Source organism: Cyrtonyx montezumae, unplaced genomic scaffold, assembly GCF_038088225.1.
Source record: "Cyrtonyx montezumae isolate F1298 unplaced genomic scaffold, pur_monq_1.0 scaffold_3, whole genome shotgun sequence".
NCBI classification, from domain to species: domain Eukaryota; kingdom Metazoa; phylum Chordata; class Aves; order Galliformes; family Odontophoridae; genus Cyrtonyx; species Cyrtonyx montezumae.
This window is the reverse complement of record NW_027072034.1, coordinates 96711552-96732101: the sequence shown is the minus strand read 5'-3', so window position 1 is coordinate 96732101 and position 20550 is coordinate 96711552. Positions and strand designations below refer to the sequence as shown.

Genomic DNA, 20550 nt, shown 5'->3' with positions numbered 1-20550 from the left:
GATCAGTAGTTCTGTGGTCCAATGCACTCTTCATTTACAGATTTGGTCTTCATTTGCAGGAGCTATCGCTACCAAAAAGTATCTGCTTTTATTGTCAGGAGGATTGGGTTTAGGTCTTGCAAGATCACATTGCAGCTTCTCATGAAGGTTTGTCTCACTAATTCTCAGAACATGCTTTATGGTTTCAGTTCCTTATTCCATTATAACCTAAGCAGTGTTTGAGATCATAGTCACAGAGGGAAGTTTGTATGTTTAACAGGTAGGAATTACTGTGAGTTTTGAGTATAAGACCAGACTTAGGAAAGCTAGTGCAGAGTATTGAAGCATGGATTCATAAAGAATCATGTTGCTGACCTGGGCGAATTGCTGCCTTCGGGACCAGTTGGAGATTCTCAGAGGAAGACTTGACTCCTTCTAGTCATGGAAAGTAGAAATAATTAAGACAAGAGAATATAAATATGAGCAACACTGATATCAGTTTTCTCTGTGTTAAAACAAGGTGAAGCTTCTGCCCATTCACAGCAGATATCTAATGTCTTTCATCCCCATACCTAAGAAGCAAAGAGTGAATAGCATCCTGACCTACAGATGTTGCAGGGAAGGTAGTCTCTTCCAAGTGATTCTCTCTTCCTCTGAACATCTTCATTCTGCTTCAGTTCATTTTAAGCCTACTCTTCAGCAATCTTGTGGGACACAAGGTGTGTGCTTTGGAACTGCAAAAGAAATTGGTTTTGTTTATACGAAAGACCTAATTTCAGTCATCCAAAGAATTATCTAGGGGCAGGTCTCTTCAAACAGGTAGTTTGAGAAATTTGGGAGGATGAGTGTATGTACACCTCCCTTGTTTTTCAGTGAAACAAATTAGCCCCCAGGGAAACAAAGACAAGTTTATTGGACAAAGTGGCAGAAAGCTAACTGTAGGTGGCAGATCATGTGGTTGGTAGCACAGAGGTGACAGGATTGTTTCTTATTTTAAAGTAACTTCCCTTCATCAAAGAAAATGTTGACTTTCTCTATTTTAATGGGGTCTGTGTTGTTGGTTTTTTGTTTGGTTTTGTTTTTTTGTCAGGAGGAATTCAGAACCTCTTGAACTGTCATCCTTCTGTAAAGAGCTGCACAAGTGAATGGCTTTCCCTGTTGGAAGGGTATTCTATTTCTGCCCAGTATTCCTCTTCTTGGTCCTTGGTGATTCATAAATGCAGATGATCTTTCTTACGGAAACAGACAGCTATTTGCAGTGGAAGCTGTAGTGAACTGAGGTAGTCTTAAGCTTTCTGAAATACTCTGAAAAAGTTCTGTTGCAGAGTATGAGTAAGATTCCTCCCTGATTGAAAAAAAAAAAAAGAAGATTTTGTCCATTTTAGAAAGGTGACAATGATTTGAAGGCATGGTTTGTGCTTGAATCTAAATCCTCCTATCTTTTCTGACAAGTAGAAGAAAGTTCACGTAATATCTCTGAACATCTTCTGTCTTGTGTTTGTCTGGACTATTGCAGTTAACTCCTGGTTGAGTAGGCAGTAGGGGAAGGCCATGTTTCAGTCCATTTTCAATAGTTTCAGGCAGTGGCTGTAGAGTTGCACTGACTCTCCTGCTCCTTCAGTACACTGCACAATTGTAAGTGCACAAATGAGTCCATTTTCTTAGGCTTATTCTCTGTGTTTTCTTTGTCTCTCTTTTTCCCTCTCTACTTTTCTCTTTTTCCGTCTGACTTTCCACCCCCCTTCTCTAGATATACTATGTGCTTAATAGACTTTCTTTGATTTCTCTTCAATTGTTTAGAGGTGAAGTGTTATGTGGTTGAACCACTTGTGTATCTTGATGCTATTCCCTAACTCAGGAAGAAAAATGCTAGATCAAAAGGAAACCCAGTATATTTCCTCTCCTTATTTACACTGAAAATAACAGAGTCCAAGAAATCCATGAATGGAGACAAGTGGGAACAAACAGAACAACTTGTCAAGGCAGATGGAATGCTGTACTTTGGTGGAAAAGCCTGTGTGCAAATCGTGGAAAATTATTTTAAGCAAATCCAATGATATTAACTTTAATAATTTCCACTGAATTCAACATAACAATTCCATGTATATAACTTACATCACAAATGGCATTCTGACTTACTGTGAAGCTACCTGCACTTCAGAAGTTCTGATTTATATTGGATATCTTTTTATTATTATTATTATTATTGTTCATATCTTTCTAGCATCTGGCAATCAGTGGTTGAGATTTTGTTTTCACATATGTTGTGTAAGAGGAGTTCAGGATGTGTAGTTGTTTAGCATCAGGCGTATGTGCTTTAATTCTCACTTTCAGTGGTAAAACAGTCTGTCATATTTTTAAAGGGAACAGAGATCTGAACCTACTGTATGCTTTCTTGGTTGTTTTGGAGGGGGATACCCTTTTTAGATTCTATTTTCTATTTTCTATATCCTTTCTGTGGTTTTATTTACATCCCAAATTAATATTTTATGTTTCTTTCAGTGTTACCATTAGGTTTGTATTATAATAGTACACATTTAATCTGGGAAGTACACAGCCAATCTGATGACTATAGCCCTTTCACTACAGAATTATGTCAACTTGTAATTTAAATAAATAGGTCCAGATGATCAAAAGATACATATGTTCTTACCTCAGTTTGATTGATAACACATGATTTTAAACCTGCTAGTTCCACATGTCAATATTTTGATGGGTCTTAGCATTATATTTTCAACTTTCAAGCATATTTGTGCTTCAGGTGACTTACTTGCTCATTTGCTGATTTTCGTCTGGACATGGAATTTCCTGATTTCCCTTTGTAATCACTAGTTTGCCAGTAGAGAGGCAGTACACGGTTTGCATCTGATGAAGATTATCTGTCACAGAAAGTTTATTATTTGAGTCACCTCAACTAGTAAAGGTATGCGTATGAATGCGTGTATTCATTATTAGGACAGGAAAACGTTTTGGCACATTTATCTGTCCCATTGGTAAATGGATGCGGTCACTTTCATTCAAGAGAAAATTCGCTTTTCTTCCATCTGCCATTGTTCTCCAAAGAGGATTATAACAACAGTTGGTGAAATGCTAAGAATGGTAAAGAAAAATTATGTTAACCTCAAAAGAGGGAATGTCTTATTTGTTGCCTAACCTTGTAATTATCCTGTGAAAACAAATACTGAGGGTGAGCCCTTCTCTTGGTCCAACTTGCACGTCCCTTACCTTCTCTGTCACTTCTCACAGTTTAACTAATGGTCATATCTTGATTCACCCCTCCCCACCTCCCCTCTGCGGACATCATAAATTATCCAGGTCTAAATGGACAACATTCATTAGCTGTGCACTTTACAGAAAGAGCTAGCTCAGGAGCTAAACACTCGCCCATTTTTATTAAAAGTTAAAAAGCTCCTTGCTGTCATGGAAAGGGGAGGTTGGGGAAGGTACAATAGAGGACAGTGCCGCAGAGCTAATAAATACAAATAATAACTATTACCATTGGTTGAGTGACCTGGGGAGAAGAGCACTACCGAGCCATTTGTTGTTCCCTTTCACTTGTCAACAGCAGTGGCTTAAAAGCCTTAGCCATTGTTCAGAGCCTAATAGCACCTGTTGGAAGATAGGAAGACAGCTGTCAAAAAAAAAAAAAAAAGAAAGAAAAAAAATCCACAGAGGTGGGGGAGGAGGATGGAAACCAGTGATTAGTTCAGTAACATGTACACTGGTGCAGGTGAAGTAGGACATTTCATGGCTTAGTTTCAGAGGTGAGGACTCATCCCTCCTCAGGTCTCCAGGCTCTTCCTCTTGCAGCAGCAGATCTCATCCCAGAGCTCACTGGTAAGGCCTCAGAGCCCAATCCAAATGCTTACGAGGCTGCTGGCAAGAGGAACTGATCTGTGCATGCTGTTTTCTGAGAACAGTGAGAGTTAACAAAAAGAACAGCAACAAAACCCCAAACCCAAGCCCCAAACCAAGCCACAGTGGCAGAAACTGTGGCTTTTTGACCAGATCACTTGTTGCGATTTTCTTAATTATTGCTCTCTTAGGATGGCAAATAAGGCTCTTCTCTGTCAAAATAAAGGTGATATGGAAAAAAGACCTAGAGGTAATAAGCTTCAAATACCAACAGCTCCCTTTACATCAGATAATCTAGAGACCAAAGTTGGGTACTTTTTGATGGTAGGAAATAAAGACTGTGGCATGGGCTAAAGGATAGGCTATTTAGAAAATGGTTTCCTCAGCTTCATCACTTACAGTCCTTGCTTTTGTTATTTTGACAGAAATTACAAGGACTTCAGGTCTCATTTTTTCAGTTTTTAGGAAGCTAGTTTGAGATTTTCAGGTTAAAAAAAGTATTGTAGTAAATAAATACTGTGTGAAGTGTGATGTTGCTGTTGAGTTTCAGTATTTGGACGAGTTGAAAATCAGAAAGATTTCTTGGAATTTCTAGCCAAATACTGCAGTTCTTAATTTACATTGTATGATTATTCAGATAATATGCTTTTTGGCTAATTCTTGTTCTAGGATCTGAGGCTTTTTTTTTTTTTTGGGGGGGGGGGGGGGGAAGATTTTTATCTACTTAAAAAAATAGATTGACACAAGATAATTTCTGTAAAGGGATAAACTGTGGACCTGCGTAGATCATCTTTAATAACAGCTGTCAATACCCATAAAAAGTTAGTCTGTAGTGATCTCAGTAAATGCTTTTTTTAGGCCTTTTTGCTTATTAAGAATGTATTGAAGATGATAAAAATTAACAGACGAAAACCACTGTCCTCTGTTAACATTAACAAGATATTATGGCCCTTTAATTAGACATTGACTCTGTTGGCAGCACTAGTACAAAAATGTATTTCAAGGGAATGTGTGTTTCAGTGGAGTATCTCTTCCTAACTGAGACAGAAAAAATAAAACTGATGTGAAATGCAAAGGCATTTATTTCAGATGTCTCTGTTCTTACGTTGTTACTCTTGAAATAGTTTCTGGAAATATTAAAACATCTTTGTGGTTTCAGAATTTCAGCGAAGCTCAGGCTTGGTATAGTGCCTCCTTCTGTCAACTGACAGATTTTTTCTTGCTGGGTAGACTACTCCTGAAAAAAAATCAATTCCTTCTTTCATTTAGACATGTCTGGAATTAAAGAGGCATTAGAAAGTTTAAAAACACATTAAGGACAAATTCCCTTCTGTCATCCAGGGGAGATTATTTTTTATTTTATTTTACTGTTTCTCTTCTTTTCCTAAGGATTTCTGCTGGCATAATTGTACCATCAGTGAAAAAAAAAAAAAGGTTACCATTAGGGTGTTTGAAAAGTTAATTACCCTGATGTATTAATGCTTTTTGAATATTAGGAAAGTGTGGGGGACAAAAATATCTATTTAAGTTTGGTAACATTAAATAACTTGCTTCCTTCTTCTCTGTTAATTTAATTAGAGGTAAAGAGGATGGAGACAGTAGGGAGCTGGGGTGATTCTAAAGATTGTGTATAACGAAAAAGACGTTCCAGCAAAAGTTCTGCCAGTGAAATGCTCCATTTGGCGGAATCTCCAAAGGCAGTTAGGAGCCTAATTCCTTTCTAGAATGAGATTTATGCTCTTGAATGCCTTTGGAAATCGAAAGCACCAAGTCTCAGTGACAAAAGGTATATTATGCAATGTGGTACTCATTGTACATCACAGTAATGTGGTACTCATACCATTCACAGTTCCTCAGTGTGCCCTTCTCTGGGAGATGTGGTTGTTCTGCTGCAGGACTGGAAAGACAGAGTTTGAATGAAACCTCTACAGTTCTCAATAGCCATATCCTGCTATTGTCTTTGCAAGGACAAAGATTTAGGTGGAGGCTAATGTAGCAGTGACTACAAACTATACTGTTCCAGGGATTGTGTAGAATGATTAAGTTCTCATGGTTTTCTGAGTATCAAGGTATACTCAGTAGCCTTGATAGCATCCATTGTCACTTAAGATACACAAGGCAATAACATCTGTACTCCAGAAGTTAGCAGGCTGGAAATAATGGACTGAACAAGCTGGGATTCCTTGTTATTCTGAGCTGATAGAGGGGATGCAAGCTTGTTCCCTGGCTCAGCACTGAGTTAATGAAAGAGATGTTTCTGTCAGGTATGCAGTCCTCAGCAGGGCTTGGTGGAAATTTTATTGACATATACATTGACAGCCCAGAAGAGTGTGTGACAGGCAGAATTTTAGAAATGTGAGGCTTTTCATATTCTGAAAGCAAACTGCTGCGATGCTTTATGCTGATAAAAAGGACGAAAGCTGAGAAAATCTTAACTATAGCCTATGTAACTCCAAAATAAATATACACTGCTGCTGGGAGACTGAAGGGGTGGTGGATGGTATTACCTGACAAGCTTGATTTCTTTGTATTGTATATGTCATGCATAGATTGCGACACTACCCCTGAAGTGAATGAGAGATGACCATTTGTTGAAATGAAGCAGCCTGAAAAGTACAGTTAATAATACAACTGCCAGTACATTCAGGTGATGGAAACTATAACAATTATAACAGACAATAGCCTGACTGTTCCTGAATGAGATGCTGGTTTTGGATGCAAACCGAGTTTAAGAAGTCCCCGTGCCTTCTGCCTGTCCTGCCTAGCCATGTATTGCTGCCTTGCGCTGTAGTTTGCTGGCTCCTCGCTTACATTTTAGGGCATAGTTAGTTCCACAACTGGTAGTGTGGTGTGTTTGAAGACTACTATAGTTCTTTTCCTCTTAACAAATGTATGTGTGTTTTTAGGTAACTTTCTTACTTTAGGTAAGATTGGCAGTATGAATTGGTAAGCAGACAGGGAAAAAAAATCACTTTGCATTTTTGCAGATATAATAAAATTACGCTTTAATGGCATTTATAGATTACTTATTTTGATTTTAAAATCTCAAATAATTAATTTATTGTGCTGTGGAACCTTTTCTGGCCACATGAATTATTCTTTTTAGCACAAGAAACAGTCCTTTTCTGCTAGAAATCACAGTAAAAATGTCTTATCATTCATATAGTGTAAAATTCACCTAGGTCACCTGTGGATAGAAAAGTTGATTTTCTCCTCTGAGATAAAATGCTGTGGAACTAACATGTGGCTGGGGTGAGACTGGCAGTTCCAAGAGCAGTAATGCTGGTTATCCTTGCCAGCGAAGGGAGCTTTTAGTAGGTTTGGAAGCCACCCATGGACATATGTAGTCCAGCTGTTTTCTGCTCAGTGGTTGTGATGGAGTGGTGTAGTAAGAGTCATACCACAGTGTGCTGGCCAGAGTACCGTAGCTTCACAGCACCTCTTCAAAACTTGAATATTTCAGTCAGCTCTGTGAATTTGTGCAGAGGAGCAGAAAGAATGTTGCATACATAAAAAAAAAAAAAAACCCACAACCCAACAGCATACTACTTTTTGTCCATGCATGGAAGCCCCAGTGTCATATTTTACCTAGTACCACATTTTTCCTCTTTTTGTTTTGTTTTTTTTTTTTTAATACAATCTGGCTGTTTTCCTGCTGTGGCAACTAAGTCATACATTTGAACAATATTTACATGTATAGAGGTGTTTCCTACTGTATACTCTAAAAGTTTAAAATGCTTTTAGGCTAGTAAAAAATTGCAGTGCTTGCTTCCTGGAAGGAAACAGAAAAAATGTATGTAGTCTGGTTTTTGATTTCCAAATTTTCCAAATTTAAATAGATTCAGTGTTGTGCCTGCTCATGATTCATAATGTCTTGCCTAGCTGCAAGTAGTTTCCTAAAAGCATGATTCTGTTGATGGAGAACCATATGTGTATGCAGATGCTGTATGTCTACGTAACCTGCCGATATCAACTATTTCTTCATAATGATGTTTTATTTTCTTCAGTATTAAAATTGTTACTTATTTTGTATAGGTAAGACCCTCATACCAAAAGGGGTACATTTTGTGTCCATATGCGCTTGTCTGTACTTTGAAAGGAAGTGTGGAAGTCTACCTTTCATCTTGTCTTCTGACTTAAACCAGAAAGAGTTTCATTGTGGTTCATGAATGCAGAACAGAATGCTAGAGGGATGGCATGTCATTAGGTAAGGGTTGTAGAAACAGTGGGTGGAACTATAGTCAACAGGTGCAACGCATTTATGACCACAGCAGAAGAGAAGGGTGAATAATGGATGGGAGGGTATTTGCTAGCTCTTCTATAATATAAAGCATAGGGTATATCAGCCAATGCTAGCTGAAGTTTATCCATGCCAACCGAATACTCCTTCCTCTAGGAATGACATGTATTGGCATGACATGTTTGGTGGTCTGGCTGGGTATTGAGCAGCTCCTGGCTTCTCTCCACCCTGCTACAGTTCATGTCATCATCCATGTTGAATCCAAACATCTTTCTTTTACTTTTTTCAGAGTCTTTCATCACAGGACAAGAACTGTTCACAGTAGTTATGAAGGAGGGAGCACTTGAGGCACCTCCTTGGAAGAGCGCTATGCAAGCAGGAGGCTCTAGAACTTGTACTGTTCCTCTCACTAGTAGTTGACTTATGTCAGCTTCCCTCCCTTCTATAGCAGTTACCGCTTCTTTATTATACCCAAGCTTTGCTACCTTCTGTCTTCCTCGGATATCATTTTTTCTGAAAGTGCCTCATATGAACAGCAGCTGTCCTGCACCTTGTTATAGCATGATGAAATTGCATTCCTTTCCCCAGAAGCAGGCAGTTTTGAGACAGAGAGACATGAGTTTTCCTTTTAGTAAATAATCAGTGAGAGAAGAAAAAGGTAACAGGAAGAGATTTGGCAGTGAAGATCATTCTAAGCTTTTGTAAGTAGATTTCCAAGACTGTGATGTGACCCTGAAGGATGGATTGAAAAGAGCTACTGGAGAGGCTGAGCCTGAAAGGAATATGGTACTGAGCAACCATGCTTCAAAGTTTCGAAGGCAGGTTGGAATGCACTTGCACTGCCACTTAACTGAGAGTAGGAGTAGGTCATTCCCAAAGGGAAGCTACAATGTCTGGAAAAAAAAAAAAAGTAACTTCTGAAAGTAGACTAAATTAAATACAAGCCTCCTAGACAGTACTAAAAATGGTGACTCTTACTAGAGCTTTGTGGTACAGGCCACTTTCTGGAAACAAACAGCTTCTTTCTAAATGTGAAATCTTTTGTCTTTTAAGCATATAAGTCAATGAAGCCATGTGCAAAAGGCCAAGTACAGGAGAGACAGCGGTATGCTTGATAAGAGTACAAAAAGTTAGATTAAAAAGTTATTTTATGTCAATTTACTTTGTTTTCGGTAACATCAGAGAATTTCAGCACATGTATATATGTATGCTTAACATGTATAAATGCACATGTGACTGTGTACACACAAACTGGAGCAGTTAACTAATGAGATGGGAGCTTGATACCTTGCACTGAAGGGCTGTGTGAGAATGACTGGCTGCTGGCATTGGCCTTCAGGTCTCATTGTTGTGGAGGAGGGAGCCAGAACCAAGAGTGCTTGGCAGAGAAGGAGGGAGAGCGCTGGGGCTGTGGGGCACCGAGAAGCACTGTGCTGCTGCAACAATGGCTGACACAGTTGGAGAGCTGCTCTCCAGTGGGTATTGCCATACGCACTGATGTAAAGAACCATATGTAAGCCACACAGGCAAGGGTGAAACAAGGAAAACAAAATGGACTGTAAATGTAGCTAGAAAGGGTTAGTGACTGATAATTGGGCTGAACAGAGAGAGCAGAAATCATTTTTGTGGATTAATCTGTATCTCTGTTAATTCAGTTAGTCTCCTCTTCTCCAATATTTACTTAATGACTCTTGTTATTCTTTCCGTCTCAGTCTTTCTCTTTGGTGCCCTACCCATAATCCTCTTTTATAATAACACTTACCACTTTACATAGCCTTTTTGGAACTAAAATATTTCCCAAACATTAATGAATGACTGTTAACAAACAACCTGTGAACAAGTCTTTTGTAGATGTATTATTCGTACTGTGCTGCAGATAAACTGGTAGTTTTTTTACCATGTGCCATAGGACCTACACTGCAAATAGGTAATGGAAGATCTTAGCTCGAGTGGGGCTAAGAAGCGGGGCTAATCCCAGATTCCTCTCAAAATTGGAATTAGAAGGCAGTGTGAATAGTTGTGATACTCAGAATGACAGAGTACGCTGTCCATTGCTTTCTGGAAATGCAAATATAGACTATAATAATACATAATGATCCTGATGCATGTCCAAAATCTGTCCCAGTGAAACTCAGCTTTTGGTTGTAGTGAGATCCTTCTGTTAAATCTAGGAGAATGAGCACTGGATAGGAGCTAGGAAGTTTCCTGTGTGGAGACCACCTTTTCTGATATCAAACCGCACATTATATCTGCAAGCATTAAAAGTTGTATTGACTTTCTAATGAACCTTGGGTACTTCACAAGCATTTCTTTTCCTATTTTGTGAGCATCATCCTCCCTGAAAAGTCTAAAAAAAAAAGCTGAACAAAAGCTCAGTTTGTGTCTGTGTAATTCATGGCAGCTTTACAGTTGTAACATTTTAGTTATTTTTATAAGATGTTTAAATTCCAAATCTTTATTTTATTTTTTTAAATGGGGTACACAAATGGCACAGTAAATGTTTGTTTCCAAGATATGGTGCAGAATGTATTTCACAAGCAGTTACTGAAATGTGAGAGGTTGAGTGTGTGAACAGCATATTTTATTCAAGTACAATATGTTAACACAGTATATAATAGAATTAAACAAGTTGTTATTTAATACAGCTCTTCAGATTTAATATAGCTCTTTAGCTCTGCTAAGCTATAGGGGTGGGGAAGCTATTGTCTTTAAGAATTAAAGTTCTGTTTAAGTACGAGCAGGACAATTATTTGCTGATTCTGTATCAAAATTCTGTTTAAGTGCCTTTAAGTAAAAATTGCAGTTCGAGTCAAGAGAGGTTTGAAACCGAGTTAGTACATCGATTAAATACAATTACATGTTCTGTTTTTAAGGGGAAAAAAAAAGTCTATATAATATTATTTTAAGCAGTTAACGTACAGTATTTCGGCAGGGGAGATGCTTATTAGATCAGCGCAATCTATTTTATGCCATCGGGATTGCTGAGGGGCTTATAATCGCGTTAAATTTTCATATTACTCATATTCACACATTAATGAGCAGATGCATTGTTACCATTGGGATTTTGCCATTCGGCCTTTCCCATCTCCAATCACGATTTCCTCCTGCGATCTTCCCCATCCGCGCAGAAAGCCGGTCCCTGACGCGCGGCATTCGTTGCCCGCCGCCTCCGCCGCCGACAGAGTAGGGACGCTCAGGACCGCCCCACCGGCAAAAGGTCGCGGAGCCGCGCACCGGCGGCAGCGCCCCGCGCAGCCCCGGCGCCGCGCTCCCGGCCCGGGCAGGGCCGGCCCAGCCGCCCCCCTTCGCCGGGGCGGGCCGGGGCGGGGCGGGCGGCGGCTGCTCGGCCGGGGCGGCGGGGAGCGCTCGCAGCCTCCGCGGCTGATGCTTTAACGAGGGGAGTTAGACGGAAGACTTCTGTTCCTTGACGAGCGCGCTACAGCGAGTATTTTGTCTAGCCGCAGGGGAAAAGCTTTGTCACGGACTTGGCTGACAATAGACTTAAAAGTAAGACGGGCTGCTTTTGGTGCCTGCAGGCTCTGGAGCCTATTGTCAGCGCACAATGGATTTCTCTTGCCGCATTCCTGCTTTGCAAAGGTTTGTTAGCTTTTCATGACTGACAGTCCTCTACTGCAAATACCGCATTTGCTCTGGCCTGTTTACACGCTGCTCGAGAATTTGTGAAAAGCTCAGGGGGAAAAAAAAAACAACCGGCAGCGTTTACTTGACTTACTCAGATACGTTTTGAAAAATGAGTGTTTACAGGCGACGCACAAACTTGGGCGATAGGCGTGCGAGCGCCTGCAGCGCGGTATAACCGCCCCTGCCCCTGCCCCGCACGGGAATGAGAATTGCAGTGCAACTCCTGACAGTACTCCGCTCCGATTTCGTCGCACTTTCAGCGCTTGCAGCCGTGGTTTGGAATCCTCGTGAATCCTTCCCTCGTGCGAGACGTGCCGCTCGCCGAGTGGGAAGCATCCCGTTTCATAGGGAACACAGGAGAGTGAGCGTTGCAACGTGTCTAAAAACGTCGCCGGGGGGGAGGGGGGGGGGGTGAAAATACTGCTGCACATGGGATGCTGGCCGTGGCCGAGCGCGCAGAGCCGCGCGGTTCCCTTTACGGCGTGGGAGTGGGGTTCCGCTGTATCCCCGTGGGACGAACGCTCGGGGGAGGCCTGCTGGGGGGAGCCGCCGTGCCCCCCGCTCGCATCCTCCCTCCCGCACCGCCGCTCGAGAAGTTGGGGCTTGAAGAAAGTAGGCAGAATTAGCCAAACGAGATAATGAAGGTTCCTCGTAATGGTTTTTACTGTGGGGAAAATTAACCAGTTGCTAATAATTGTATGGTCTCTAGGCCAGACGGTCCCTTTGATAAGTTAACATGTACTCCCTTTATGCTCCTGGTAGGGGGTAAACAAACGCCTGAACAAATACAAATACACATAAACACAAATGTGGAGAATAGCAGTATATGTCTTAGATCCAGATAATAAGTGTGGGTATTGTTATTTAGATGGCGCATACTGGGACACTTATCTTTTAGTACACTCCATTTTCTAACTGAATGCAGTGCTAATCGTAGGATTGAAAGCTATTGTAATTGTGTACCCATCTAAATGCTGACAAGAATATACAATTACATTGTTTGGAATTGAGTTTAATGTCCTCTGAATTTTATTAGCATTTATATTTACTTATGCATTAAAATTCTGCACAAAAAGAGGTCAGAATACGAGAGCTACAGACATAAATATCAGACCCTTCCACACCCTCGCTGCATTTTTACTGAAAATACCGAACGAATATATTTTAGTCTATTTTATTTTTAAAGGAAGTGATAGAATCTGAAATGAGCAAATAATGGGTTTCCATTCTAAGCAATGCCTTTTCTCCCTCTGGATTTTGCAGTCTTTTAAGGCTTTTTTTTTCATACCCAACTTTTTATTATTATTTATAATGTGCGTGCTACTGGAAAATCTTTCCACAGTATGCTTACCACCACGCGATGTTTAAACACACATTATAAAGTGGATGTAATTGTAAACACTCAGAGGGATATAATTACATGTAGCAGATTTAGGAGCTAATTCTTTGCTTCTCTCTCTCTCTCTCTCTTTCCTCTCTCTCTTTTTACTCTGCATTTTATCAACATAATTATTTTTTGACTGCAGACTAACACTCAGAAATTGACAGGCATCCATTATAAGCAGCAACTTGTTCACCAAATTGAAAAACAATGAACTGCAGGTTTATATGTGCCCATTGTCATACGAAATTACTATGGCTTTGTTCCACAAGAGGAAAAAGCTAATGGTTTTGAAACAGCAGGTGACAAAACACATTTTTTTTTCCTCCCCTCTTATCAGTTTGTTGATGAAGTCATTACGACTGGGGCCCAGAATAGGGTTGGCCTTATTTTTAGCAGATAGACTTTTAATGAGTTCTATTGTGGAGACAGTCATGTTGATTTGCTTACATTTTTTTTCCCCCCCTTCACTCAGAAACTCCCAGTATTGAAAAGCTACTATCAAAGGACTGGAAAGACAAGCTTCTTGCCATGGGATCAGGGAACTTTGGAGAAATAAAAGGTAACGCTCTTTCTGTGCTAAACTGAGAATGAATATCTGTATATCACGGGCTTTTTGCAACTTCGTTTGTTTGTTCCTCTTCCTTTCCCCCCCCCCCCTCCCCCCGTCTTGAAAGGTAGTTTTCCAGGCTTAAAGAAAGAGTATGCCCTCCATCTGTAAATAAATACACGAATATCGCCTTAAATGAATGAACTTATACAAAGCCATTGTTGCACGTATCATTCTCTGTTAGAGGAATATAGATCCTACAGCTGAGCTGAAAAAAATGTAAATTCACACATCAAATGCAGGCTTATGTATGAGATCAGAGCGTAGCAGTGCTCAGCTTCTCAAATCTGAGGGTACTCAGAATTCCTTGTTCATGTTTGTACAGATTTTGGTGATGGAATTTTTTTTTTACTTTTCTGTACGTACGGGGAAAAAAATAATAAAAAAACAACAACCAACAAAGTTAGTGTAATGATATCTCTAGGTACCAAAATTAGCCAGCGCAGATTTTAAAAGACAGCGCACAACATCTGTGCACTAAAGCATGTTCTTTCAAAGCCGTTCTCCAGAAGGAAAATGACAAAATTTGACCACTCTCCAGCAGCCGTAGCCTCTGCTTTGCCAAGATGTTTCCCCATTTTATATCTATGTGAGGTCATGTTGGGGAACTTGTCGTTGTTTGTTTTCATGTAATGTAATATTTTTATAGTTCTTCCTGAATGCTTGTGATAAGGAACTAAGAGTACCTGCATGTCAGTAATTTTATCAGAGTGGGAGTTGTGATTCTAGAAGAGAAACAGTGGGTCTGATTCTTCTGCCATTTCTATCATGGTATATCTAGAGTAGCAAAATAGATGCCAACGTTGTTTTAGGAATGTGAAAGTAGAATGAGATTGAAATCAAACCCTTCTTTTATGTTTTAAATGAGATTTCATTCCGTTATTCTTGGTTTGTTTGTTTACTGATGTCCCCAGTGAAGAATCCTCATTCAGGCAGGCTCCTCCTGGACCTCATGCTTGGCAGGTTTATGGACCTTCTGCACTAGAAGTGGGCAGTATTTAGTAAAGACTGCAACGTGAGATGCTCTGAGAGGTTAACACATTGGTCAATGAGCAAAGATAGTGTTAATTTAATTATATGTGCCTTCCAGCTTGTCACAAATAAGCCATCAGCGTTAGGTTTGCTCTAGCCTGCTGACTTACACAAGTAGGAAAGTATGCCACTTGCTTCCCCTAGCTTCTCCCTAAGAGGCTGTAATTCAGAAAATATATATTCTCTGCATATGTAGGATAACTTCAGAATTGAATATGGTGCTCCGGCCCGAAACAGGCTGTGCTGTTATTGTTATAACAGAGGGCCAAACCCTGAGTTCTTCATTCCCACCGAGCACATTTTCTCCAGGCGCACAGAGCAGGATAGCCACTGGGGGTACCTGGGATTTCTGCTGTTTGCAAGCACATTGTCTTAAGAGTAACAGCGTCGGCTGCCACAGACTGACGAATCTTTAAAGACGTTTTAGGCCTGAAGTACAGAGGCAGCTTTCATAGCCACTTTTGGGTGTGTTTCGCTGGTTCTCACAGGATTTCTGGAGCCGCTTTAACTCTTGCTGTGCTGGAGCTGGCAGAGTTCGCACAGTGGTTCTGCTCTCCCCCTGCACTCAGTGAAGCTGCGCTGAGAAGTGCTGTGTGCAGTCTGCTACCCCCCCCCCCGTCCCTGTGATCTCGTTCTCTTGGAGGGCAATCTTTTTTCTCCCTTCCTCTCTCTCACAAGTTAAACTTGAAAGCAGCAGAGGCAGCTCTGTGCTAGCACGAAAGAAATGCAGCAGTCCTTTCAGTCTCGCCCGGGGGGAGGATGGGGAGCAACAGCACAGCCTCAAAGAAGAGTTTGCTTTGCTTTAATTTTTGTTTTTTAGCTTCATATTTTGAACACAAGTCGAGTTATTGTTCTGCAGCTCTGTTCAAAAGCCTCACATCTGACGCTTTTTAGTGCAACTGTGGTGCTGTGGTTGGGGGCATGGTTATTAGGTGTTTGGATCAGGTTTGGCAGTAAGCTGTGAAAACAGGCACTGGTTTATTTTTCCTACTGACTGCCGTGACAGTTGCAATTATTGTCCATTGTTCCTAGGTGGCTGGAAAGGAGGGAGGATACAATAGAGCATTGCCCTCTGGGGGTAAATGAATTTGACTTACAGGTTCTTGGGGGGTCACGAAGGCTGATTATTTAGTGCCCAGGAATGCGGTTTTCATGGCACCGCCAGCCATGAGCGGCCTAGGAACAATGGCTCAGCTGTATTGCAGCTGTATTTAGTGAGATGGCATGAAAAGTGTGCAAGTGAAGCTGGTTTGTAGTCACGTATGCGTGTACAAACACATATACATTAGGCTAGAAAATGTTTTTGTCCTTCTATACGAATGTGCAGTTATTAAGTTTTCCAGTTGTGAATTTTTAATTAACTTCTCTCTATATTTGTCTTGGCAGCTGCGTTTTTTTCTTTCATTTCTATATTAGTGATATTTGGAAACACTGCCCGACTAGTGTCTTATTGTTAATACACTCTGGAATGTGGACAACACTTAGAATCTGCACTGCCCAACTGTCTTATGCGCTGAATAGTTTTTTCCACATTAACTGTTCAAAGTTTCATTGTGTTTTTCATTAAATCTGGGGGAGTTTTAGTATGTCATGTGCTAAAGTCTCAGCGCTGGACTACATATTGTTAATGCTCAAGTCTGTGTTACTGACAATGAATTTTATTTGCTGGTAGAGATTAAAAGGAAGGGAGATGAAGTTGAAGGGTTTATTTTCTGTTAGAGTTATTTCTTATAAGTTAGAAGGCAGTAGTGTTTTATTAAAGATAATGAAGTTTGTGGATCGTTAGACTAAGTCGCGGGACTCACTAGTTTTGTATTCAGTTCTTCCTCTTTACTTTCTTTGTTACTTTCAGCAGCCACTTCAAGCCCCGTTTTTTCCAACTGCACACTTGTAAAATGGGAAAAGCGAGAGTACCTGCAGAAGCTTGGTTATAAACTTAAAGGTCTTAGTTAGGAGGAGCTACATATGTTCAGGTACTAAAGGAAAGGGAAATGTAATAATACATTCCAGGCTTGATTGAAAGGTACACGAAGGGAATACCCTTAAAACTGGGTGAAGAACCTATCATATCTGGAACTTTAGTTTGAATTACTCTGCTTAGAGAGGCAGAATAGGGCTAGTAATACGAGTTTGGAAATGGAGATTTCTTAAGAAATTTTGTTGAAATCCATGCAATTTTTACTGTTCAAAACAGGTCAGTCTATAGTAAAGCCCACAAAACATGTAATTAAGTGGACATATATTAAAATAAAACTATAAAACTATATATTGAATTGGTTGTAGTCTGTTCAAACTTGGTTATATCCATCGTATTCAAGAAGGGGGCTCAAAAAGCCTCTGGGTTGTTCATGGGTAACGCGGTTTATTGGAGTCAGTGAGGCAAAGAGAGCTTTGGTGCTCAGGCTGATCACCTCCAGGAAGGAGAATTAAGGCCCTTCCCTGCTCTCAGCAGAGCCTGCTGCTGTCTGGGAACTGCGAGGTGGCAGTGGTTGCTTTCCTCCAGAGCAATAGTATGGACTGCAGGAGGTGCAGTGTGCAGGCTGGACTGCTGAGAGATGGCTCTTTGCTATCAGTGGCCATGCCCATAGTTAAAAACAGCTGTGAAACTTGAGTTTCACTGCTCAGACAAGGCCCAGGAACAGGCCTGAGGGCTGGCTGCCAGCCCCTGGGTACGTGGGGTCTGGCTGCAGCAGCCGAGAGTGAGACAGCTTCAGCCATGAGGAGAAATCTCGTTAAAACTTCCCCAGTGTACACAAAGCCCTTCTGCTAATCTTGTTCATCTCTCACTTATCGAGGGTTGTCAAGAAATATAAATACGTATTTTGTATGCACCCCACTTAGCTAGTTTTTGAATAGGTGTGTGGAACAAAAGGCTGAACTGACTTTTGTTTCTAATCTTTCGGAGTTGGTTTGCTGTTGAAGTGAAGGCATTGTTCATAGTGATTGCGCCTGAACCTCTCAAGAAAGACTGGGCAAGCCTGAACCTGACTTTTTTGTTATTTGAAAATCCCTCTCAGTTGTACAGGTTACTTCCTAACCAAGCCTGGCAAACTGTTTTCTGCACTCAGTGCCAAAGGGTTTGTCTTTAGGGTAAATTCAGCTCTTCTTTGTATCCACTTAAATCTAAAAGACTCTACTGGAGTAACAACTCCAGGTTTATGAGTGTAATTGAAAGCAAGGTCAGCCTACCATCCTAATCTTTAATGCATGATAACACAGATACTTGTTTTGTTCAAGAACCTGTGCTCTGAGTTACATGAAGTATCGATGCAGGTATTGCATCCCGCTGCGTCTGATGGATGATGGGGCCGTGTTTGCCCAGGCTCTAATCTCACTCTGTGTTGGGAAGATGGGGCACGAGAGAGTATGCAGTCAATGGTCTTAGGACTGCCAATAATGGATAAAGAGAAATAATCCATTCAGTGATACTATAGCTCGTCAGAGCCTGTGAATTAAAGACATATGTTATGTAGATTCAGTGTATGGATTAAAACGGATAATCTGGTAGGTGACACACAGAATCTTGAGATAAGTGGGCTATGCAGATTCGGTATATGGATTGTGACGGATAATTCCATTTAAGTAACGCTGGACAAGTTGAAGACAAGTAAGCTTCGAGTAGTGCTCAGGTTATGTGCAGTAATCCAGTGAGTGACACGTTGGATCTCATAATCTGTAAACTGAAGGCAAGAAAGCTAGGGATTTGGCCTTTTAGATGTGGACAGGAACGAGTGGGGGAGAAGAGAGAGAGATTATTCATGGGGAGTACTCTGGGTATAAACCTCCGTCGAATAAAATACAGATCCCCAGGAGATGTGTGAACGCTGCGCACTTTCATGGGAGCTATGTAAATTTTGCATTTGCAAATTAATGATTAATAAATGTTTGCAAACTTGTGTCATAGGTGGACGCTTTGAATATTTTTTTGTGGATGGTATTGTATTTGGAGTGGGGAGAGAAGGAGGGTGAGAAAGTCGTAAGTGAAGGAGGTAAGATGTGCGTGGTTGTTGGTTTTTAACTGTGATAAATTCAATATTTATTGCAGCCTTCTTCTTTGTGCTTATTTTTTGGGGGTGTTTAATAGTTGGCAGTTTGCTGACAGAGGAGTTTAGTCCTTTGCTAATATCTCAAAAGTGCTGGAGGGGGAACTTGCCCAGTGGCACACAGGGGAACCTACGTTTTGAGAGGAAATTTGGCAGCTGCCGAAATAGTGGAGGTTGATCGCACTGCAATGTGATACTCTCAGACTGCAGAGCAGCAGACAGTGCCAACTGAGCCACACCAACGCAGAATTCAGGCCAAGTGAAAGTCTGAAATGGAGATTGTAACTGGATGGAGCTGTTCCTATTTGACCTTAGGTTGGGAGTTTAGTTGGGGGCAGCATCTGTGGAAGAGGAGGAGTGGAAGAAAACATCTAAAATGCAAAAAATGAGAATTTGTGGCAAAGCAGCAAAGCAAGATTGTTTCTTTGTTGTTGTTGTTTTTCATAAAGATGCTGAGTTTGATCAGGAAAAGTATCAGGTTCTATTTATAACAAGTACAACTTTTATTTTTAAAAGTATTACTAATAGAGAAAACAGAATAAAATTGAACTAATTAAAGTAGCAAATGCCAGTGGCTTTATTTTGTTTGAACATGTGGAGGCCAAACCACTATGTTTAAACATCATGCAGAGTGCTGGATGACAAAAGGGAATTAAACCAGTTCTTCTTTGTACTAAAATTACCTCAGAGATGTGCTGATAGAGATGAATGTTGCTGAGCTACAATTACCAGTTTGTCAAAATAAAGCAAATACACATACATATTTCTTACTGTTTGCACTGCTACTGCATAAAATTCCACTAGCAAATGCTGTTTCTGTAGCTGAGTCCTAGCTTCTCGTCTAGGCAGTCCAACAAAGAAAAACCTCTGAGAAATAATCTCAATGCAAACGTTGTCTTTTATAACGTTGACAGTGAGTTACTAACCTAGTTGAATACCAAGCTTTGTTTGCTGTCTACTGTACCAAAACTTTTTCTGACGGCAAATGAAGAATGCTCTCTGACATCTTCTTTTTCCAGCATTGCGAAACAGTAATGTGTTGGGCTGTTACAGAGCAGACAGCTAAGTTTTTGTCCCTACAGAATATTAATTCTTGAGGGTAGTAATGGCAAAATACGGTAATTGTTCATCATTTGTTTTTATTCATTTTGCAAAGTCTTCCACTGAAACCTAAAATATTAAGACTGTCCACAGGCTGAAATATGTAACTTCCTTTGAACTTGCTCTTCTAAAAAGGACTTCTATTTGCAAGCAGAAAAGGTTCATTACATAAATCTGTGGATACAGGCAAACAGGTTTGAATTCTGCGCTTTTTCTTTATTTGTTTGTTCTGGTGGAGGCAGCCCACTGAGTAAAAAGCAGTCAGAAAGTTTCTTTTTCTAAGCTGACTTCCCATATCAATCAAATGAAGTCATTTAATTTAGCAAGGTAGGTAGCTGTAAGCGATGGCGATCATTGTGTAGCTTAAAAGCTTAATGAAAAATGCCAGTTTTTAGATGTTTACATCCTGGCAGCTCCAAGATTTACTGGCTTGGAAAGCTGTGTGCCAGTCCTTAATAAAACACTCCCTGAAGTATTGATTAGGGAAGCATCAAGGGAGTTTGCACATGTGCAGATGTCCATTTGCCCCATGTCCACCCCGAAATACACATGCCCATAGTACCATATCGGTACAGAACTTAAAGTACATACTCACTGCTTGGTCATAAACATCTGACATTTCTGTTGCAAGGCAGAGAAAAGAATAGTTTAAATTCTGAACTTACCT

General features: G+C 40.5%; 1 protein-coding gene across 5 annotated transcripts in view; it reads left to right on the top strand.

The window, feature by feature from the left end:
- Positions 1 to 20550, top strand: part of SOX5 (SRY-box transcription factor 5) — a 621758-nt gene that overhangs the window by 450992 nt on the left and 150216 nt on the right. For all 5 annotated transcript variants that reach the window (XM_065742493.1, XM_065742491.1, XM_065742494.1 and 2 more), the window contains one exon: positions 13573 to 13659. In XM_065742493.1, coding sequence (XP_065598565.1) covers positions 13573 to 13659 — 87 coding nt within the window. The remainder of the gene's footprint in view (positions 1 to 13572; positions 13660 to 20550) is intronic.